This window comes from Acomys russatus, chromosome 3, assembly GCF_903995435.1.
Source record: "Acomys russatus chromosome 3, mAcoRus1.1, whole genome shotgun sequence".
NCBI lineage: Eukaryota > Metazoa > Chordata > Mammalia > Rodentia > Muridae > Acomys > Acomys russatus.
In genome coordinates, this window is record NC_067139.1 from 75,904,350 (window position 1) to 75,912,079 (window position 7,730).

The following is a 7,730-nucleotide window of genomic DNA, read 5'->3' on the forward strand; positions in this document are numbered from 1 at the left end:
GGTGCACTGCGCACAACCGTAATCCCTGAGCATGGGAAGTCAAGGCAAAAGGGTCATTTAAGCCCAGGAATCTCAGGCTAGCCTGAGCAAAATAAGGAAAACTGACCCCATACACACACACACACACACACACACACACACACACACACACACACACACACACAAAATAATATTAAAATAAAAACATTCCCAACAGTCTAAGGAATCTAAGAGTTAAATTGAACTTAAAGATAACATCTGTGAGCCAGGTCGTAGTGGCGCACACCTTTAATTCTAGCACTCAGAAAGGCAGAGGCAGGAGGATTTCTGTGAGTTAGAGGCCAGCCTGGTCTACAGAGAGAGTTCCAGGACAGCCAAGGCTAGACAGAGAAACCCTGTCCTGAAACAAAACAAACGACAAACAGACGGATACACTCTGTGAAAGAGAACTTACAAAACGCTGAGTACCACAGTGACAGCTATGCTTTCGGAAGTCTGGAAACAGACACTGCTGTTTTACATGTATCTCAATTACATGCTCTTTCAACTGTGCACTTAGATATTTTGTATATTAAAACAAGTAAGAGGCCAGTTTGGCTACAATCAACACTACTGGGACAACTGTAAAATCTGAATATATTTGAATATGTATTTGTAGCAGATGACACACTGTTAATCAATATTAAATTTCCTAAATTTGGTAAAAACATATTCCAATTGTTTAAGAGAGGAGCCTTCATTTTCAGGCAGCGTGTGTTTGAGTATTTAAGGGCAAAGGGCTACAGTGGCAACATGAAAGCTGTATTTTCCAGCAATGAAATCAAACAACAAAAATGACCGAGCTGCACGACTCAACTTAGTGTGAAGTTTTAAAGATGAGCTGAAGATTCAAGTCAAAACTTTACAGTATTTTCTTTCAAATGACAAAAAGGCATTTCTATCAATGTCTTTTGTAAGTAACTGAATAAACACAAATGTAACCTTTGCCCCGATAATTAAGTTAGTTCTTGTTGGAATCTAACAGACTATTTTGTAGAAAATTGGGGCATAAAACAGAGCAGAGGGAAAAAACAGCACCAAAGGCACCAACCTTTAATCCTAGCACTCAGGAACACAGAGGCAGGAGGACTTCCCTGAGGGGACCAGGCCAGCCTGGTCTACCTGGTGAAAGTCTGTCCTTTTTTTTTTTTTTAAAGGAACAAATACCACATAATACACCCCCCCCCCAAAAAAAAACAGCTCATATTTATTAAGAGTATTGTTAAACTTATATTGTCCTTTATTCCTTTTTTTTTGGTTTTTCGAGACAGCGTTTCTCTGTGTAGCCTTTACTGTCCTGGACTCGCTTTGTAGACCAGGTTGGCCTCGAACGCACAGCGATCCGCCTGCCTCTGCCTCCCGAGTGCTGGGATTAAAGGCGTGCACCACCATCACCCGGCTTGTCCTGTATTCTTAAGGAGCCAAAAATTGACTGTATATATATTATATATATGATTATATATATAAAATCTTGTTTTGAGGTGTGTGCCTACCACAGTACACGTGCGAAAGTCAAAGGATAGCGTGCAGGAGTTCTCTCCTTGTAACACCTAAGTACCATTAATTGAACTCTGGCTGTGGCTGTCAGGCTTGGTAGCAGGTGCCTTCCCCTACTATGAACCATCTCTCTTGACCAGACAACTTTTAAGTTTTGAGAAACAGATAAAAGTCAACACTGAAGTCCTGCGGGTCAGTCACAGTACAGCAACACTGAGGAAACTTGCTATCAGACCTCTAGGACTCAGCTCACTTCGGTGACTGCCTGGCTGCTCCTCTACCAACCCAAAGCCCTACAGGCATGCCTCAGACCCTTTCACACTTCAGCTGGAGTCTGTGACAAGGGGACATTTAATGCCCACAAAGTCACTTGTAAGCCTTCAAAGAAGGAGACAGGATTTTCCCAGCATGGATACTGTTCTACAAAGTACGCCTCCCTCCCTCCCTCAGGAGTCTATGACGGAGGCTGGGAGGAGCACTGTGCAGCTGGGGGTGGGGGGAGAGTGTGGGGGGGATGGGGGTGGGGGGATGGGGTATGGGGGGTTGGGGTTGTGTGCATCCTCTGGCCTCAGAGTTTAATACTCGGCATCACAAAGCCCCTAATGTGCACCAACGCCTTCGTCTGTACTCATCTTAGATTTATTACTTTAGTTCAAACATCCAAGAAGCCTCTTATACAGTTACTTTTACTGTTCCTGGAGTTAATAGCTATTTGCAGTTCTGGGAGGTGCAATAAATGCACACTTTAAAAAATAGTTATCACTGAGTGATTTGTGAATAACTTTACTAAAAGCTTGGTTTAGGTCATACGTGCTAACTTCACAACCTAATTGGGTCCCCACCCTCATCGGCCTCATGAGACCAGGCCTCACTACGCAGGCTTGGCTGGCCTGGAAACCACTGTATAGACCAGGCTGGCTTCAAACTCACCAGCCTCTGTCCCGCCCCCCTCCACCCCCTAGGGCTGAGATTGAGGGTGTGCACTAGCAGGGCTGGGGATTTTCAGAATTTTCAAGTCAACTCCATTCACTTCTTTGCTGTAACTGAATCCCACAACTTACATTTTGGGTTATTTGTCTGTATTATCTGATGATTTCACTTCAAACTCAGAGCTGGCAGAAACCAGTGGCGTAGGTGGATGCCTCCCTCCCAGGTCACAGTGCTGGCTGCTAAGACCTGCAGTCCCGGAGCCCCACAGCTTTGCTCAACACTGAAAGTGAGTATTCTTAGAGAGGTGCAAACGAAAACGTCAGAAGTCGTCTAAAAAGGGCTTTTGTGAAGTGACTCTAAACCTTAGTGACCAAAAACTCATGCAAGGATTAGCTCAGAGTACCTAGAAAGAAAAGTAAAACCAAACATCGGTTAAGCATCTCTTTGGTCCCCAGAATCCTCAACGTTGATGGAGTGTGGACTCCCACAGGTCTCATGTCCTGTAATTGCTTCCTGGTGATCTCCAGAGAGATCCCATCCAATCAGGCCTTCCTTCAAAATGAATTTTTAGATATAATTATTTTATTTGTTCATTTATTTATTTGGGTTTTTTTTTTTTTTTTTTTTGAGACAGGTTTTTCGGTGTAACTAGGCTGGCCTCGAACTCACAGGGTCTGCCTCTGCCTCCCTGAGCACTGGGATTAAAGGCAGGCACCACCACGCACGGGTAGATATAATTATTTTAGATTATATTCTCTTTTATCTTATTTTTATAATCTTTAGCCTTGATATAGTTTAATTTCTTAAAAACAAACAAACAAACCTCAAAAAAGCAAACAAACAAACAAAACTACTATATATGCCAGACATGGTAGTGTATGCATAGATTTAGGTAGCCCTGGCTGTCCTGGAACTCCCTCTGTAGACCAGACTGGCCTCTGCCTCCCGAGTGCTGGGATTAAAGGCGTGCACCATCATGCCTAGCCCTTTAAAAAGGATTGCAGTAGTATTTAAAGCGCTTTACGTGGCTTTTAAAGATAGATGGAAAAACAAAACCACTTTCCATATACACTGAGGTGTACAATAATGAAATGAGACTGCCTAGGCTCACCCCACACAAGGTCAGTAACACAAGTTCCACGCCCCTAAAGCCCACATCACATGCACAGCACACAGCCCTTGTTCTCTCTTTAACATCTAATGCAGAATGACAAATATACTCTACACTAAGATATGAGAGACTTTTCAGATGTTTGAACTAAAGTAGTAAATCTCAGAGTCAGGTTTTAATGACATTCCCTGAAATGCAAATGATCTTTATTTTAAAAAATAAAAACAAAAACAACTGAAACCAAACGCAAAGATGCTGCTGACACCTACTTAGAAAGCATCCTTTTTACTTCTGTCTCCGTCTGTTCTAGGAGGAACGCTGTAGCTATACAGTGACTAAAGCCTACTGTATGGCTCTTCCCTCTTCCGCTCCCAGAGCTTCCACACTCAATGCATGAAGGGGAGGGTCAACCCAGGGAATCGTGGGGTGCACGAATGCGGTAGGGATCATGAAGCTTCTGGTTATCACGTACCTCCCTGACGAGGTTGAAAAGGGTCCCATGCAGTCAGTGGGAGCTGAAGACACAGGTTAAGCTGCCTGCAATGCAGTGTTGCTCCACATGCACACGGCATGCACACGGCCTGTACATAGCCTGCTTCTGCTCCATGCCCCTGGACAGCTGTGCAATCGAAGGCTCCAAACACTGGACCACCTCACACCAAAAGTGACCTGTGCAGGCTACTTTGATGGAGTTAGCCCCTGTCGGCAGGTACGCGTCACGTCAGCCCTTTAGACCTCTGGTGTTAACAGGCAGGGCTTAGAAGGCAGCCCACTCCAACTTAAGACAAACCTGAAAAACTACAAAATTCTTTCCTAACGTGACTGGCCGGATTTGTGGACGTTTGAAATGGCACCCTACCCTATGTATTGTCAAAAGTTTGCTGGAAAATGCCTCCTATTTGAGTTTGGAACACAAGAGTATTGGTTCAACTGATAAAAGGTAGAAAATTCTCAGATGCAAAGCTGTTCCTGCCTCTCTAAGCTGTTTTCTTTTTCCTATGTAATTAATCTGCATCAGCACTATATTTAAGATCAGTTGCTCAAAAAGAACCTCAATCCTGTCTACAAACAGCTCATTCCCTACAATTCTATTTATAATTGTGATTTCATAACACAGTCAATCAAAGTGATGCAAATATAGTAGAAATCATTATTTATTCATTAAGGCCAGTTTTTTGAGAATTCCAACTTGTCTAAGTCACCTTTGACAGATCCTTTATTTTTATTATTTCTTTAAAAATTACAATGGGCAGGGCACCCCTTTAATCCCAGGACTCAGAGGCAAACAGGCAGATCTTTGAGATTTTCCGGCCAGCCAGGGCTACATAGTAAGACTCTGCCTCAAATAACAAAAACAAAAATTAACTAAAGTAAAAACTACAATGTATTGGTAAGGCCCCACAACCTGGGGCAATCTGATACAATTCACTGTTTCCTTGTCAAAGAGGAACCATATTGGATAGTTTTCACCCCCCAGTGGAGCTAGACAGGAAAGGTTGGTAAATATTTTGCCAACAGTGATTGATTTACTTGAATCAAATAAAAGCTGTAAACTGACAGTTACTTGGTTAAACCAGCAAAATCGAGTTCTCAAAGGGCACCTCGGGGGCTCTTTCTCTGGCTGTCTGTGGTGCCAAGCAATGGACAGTGCTGAGAAGGCCCCTGCAAGGGAACCTCCTTTAGTCCTTCAATAATTAAACTCCCTGCAGGAGTATAAAGCAGCTCCACCTTTCCGAATTCAGTCTAATTCCCAAATTGTATCAGATTGCTGTTTCATTTACATTTATATGGTAAATATACAGTGGCCTCCCACTTGATAAGAAATGCATTTCCTGGAAGACGAATATTCCTTTTCCAGGATGGCCTGAAGCGAGTGCTGATTAAAACCAACTAACCCTGCCAAAGAAGACACCCCCACACCAAATACTTCATTAACAGGCAGAGCACTTTCCAGACCAGCAGGTCCTCCCCGGATAAAGGCTCTCCCGATAAAATCACCCATCTTATCTAGTCGGTTCATTCTGCCAGGTGAAAACGGTTTGACTTATCACAACGTGTGGCTAAGTTTTCTCGAATATCCTGCGTGATACCCCCTACTTACAAGCACGTCAGAATCAATCCAGTATCTATGTGTACTCAAATACTTTCAACCTCAAATTAGTTTAATGTCTGGAAAACAAACAAACAAGCAAACAACTAAGTTCTTTCATTGGCTTCTCAATGCTTGAAACAGCTTACTTTCAACTCAGAATATAGACACCAAGTGTGTCAAGCACGGCCCCACCCCTCGCAAGAGCGGATGAGTGGAACATTTCACTGCACTCCATCACGTAGCAGCGCAGCTAGATAAACTTCATACGGACGGGCGCCAGTTGCACACTCTGCCTCAATAAACACCGTCATCAACACCCAGGTTCAATGAGGATAAGACGCACGTACACAGACCCGTAATATCACATTCGCAACTCTCACCGGCTTACTTTCCCCCTTGCTTTCAACAAGTAGTCCCGGGAATCCACAGTTAAGAACTTGGTAGGCTCGAATTACTCACTACTTTATGCAAAATCAAAATAACAAAACAGGAGGCAAAGGGGAGCAAGTCTACGCGCCCTAACATTAACAAATTGAGCATTTTGCGCTCAGCACACGCCGGGTGCTGGGATCTCCCAATTCCACCCCTCCCCCCGCAGTCTTTCCTCCCCACCCCACCCCCTCATTCTGGGAAGTCTTTATTGGAGGCATCTGGGGTGCTACTCACCGAGTTTCTCCACCAACTTCAGCATCACCCCTCCGATGTGCACCTCCCCGGTCACTCTCAGGGTGACATCACGGTTCAGGTCCGTGACATGGACGCTCAGCTCCCACGTCCCGTCCGCGTAGCAGCCATCTGGCATCCTTATCCCGTCCAGAGCCATGGCTCCTTCCTGCGAGCGCGGAGGAAATGGCTCTCCTCAGCGTCACTCCCCCAAAGGAAGACAAACCCCACCGACTCCGCTGCGCCGGCCGCGGCGAGGGAGAAGGCAGAGGAGGCGCGGCGGAGCGCGCACCCCCCGAGGGCGCGGGCGCCGCGGCACCCACAGACCGTGGCCTCCGCCGGCCGCGCCCGCCTAGCGGACGCAGGGCGCCTTCACCTGCCGCCGCTGCCCCCGGGCCCGGCTCGCCCCGCGCCTCCCCAACCGCGCGTCCCGGTCCAGGGGACCGCGCTGCGCCCTCCCCGCGCCCCGCTCCTCCCGCTGCGCCCCTCACCGTGCTCCTCCCGCCCGGCTCCCGCGGCAAAAGGCGAGGCCAGTGGCGCCCGCGTAGCTGTTCTGAGAGGAGCGGAGCCTCCCGCCGGGGCTAATGGAGTCCCGGCGCCGCGGCCCCCGCCCCACCCCCTCTCCCCGCCCCGGCCCCCGCCCCGCAGCACCGCCCGCTGCCGGCCTCCGCCCCCTCCTCTCGGCTCTCCTCGGGCCGCGCTCCCGCGGGGGAAAGGGGGTGGAGGGAGGCGCGCTCTGGAGGGGCCGGGGCGGCGCGCGCCTCGGGGGAGCACCGCGGGGGGAGGCGGCGGCCGCAATCTCGGCCCTTCGGAGCCGCTGTCCTTTTATGGAAATGAAGGACCGGGCACAGGGATGGAATCCAACATCCGGGCTCTCAGCTGCGGAGCTGGGGAGGGGGGCGGGGGCGCGCGCCAGGCCAAGGCGGCGCCTGCAGTCGGGGGTCTGGGGGTTCTGGCGTGAGAAGCTGCGGCGGGGAGTTCCCAGGCCCGGGACGTGTGCGGGGGAAACCTGGGCCCGGCATCGGGGACTCCACGCCGGGGAGCTTGGGAGAGGAGTTGGGATGCAGAAACTTTACGATGTCTGCCTTGATCATCCCACAAAAGCATGAAATGCTAAAGGGGCGATGAGCCACAAAAGTTGCCTGGCCAACAGGGTCCCGCACCAATCCTGCTGGACCCCTGGGCGCTGGCGAGCGTTACTAACCCCTCCAGCGCCTGCCAGAAGTGAGAGCGCGGCCTCTTTGCTCCTGCTGGAAAAGAGGGGAAAGTCCCCCGTGTCAGTAGTTTACCGGAGACCGCTTCTCCACGCTGGCCAACTCTTTGCGCGTACTGGCGACTTTTCATCCGCAATTTAGAGGACTCTGATTTGGATGCGCGCACCTTTTCTTCTTTCCCCTCTGACACACTAAGGAGAGATTT

General features: G+C 48.5%; 1 protein-coding gene across 1 annotated transcript in view; it reads right to left on the reverse strand.

Annotated features, from left to right (window-relative positions):
* The window catches only part of Fermt2 (FERM domain containing kindlin 2), a 78,724-nt gene extending 71,778 nt beyond the window's left edge, over positions 1-6,946 (reverse strand). Inside the window, exons 1-2 of the mRNA XM_051142934.1 lie at positions 6,803-6,946; positions 6,315-6,480 (exon numbers count right to left, since the gene is read on the reverse strand). Of these exons, the coding sequence (XP_050998891.1) occupies positions 6,315-6,471 (157 nt within the window). The 5' untranslated portion in view covers positions 6,472-6,480; positions 6,803-6,946. The remainder of the gene's footprint in view (positions 1-6,314; positions 6,481-6,802) is intronic.
* Between the last annotated feature and the right edge of the window lie 784 nt (positions 6,947-7,730).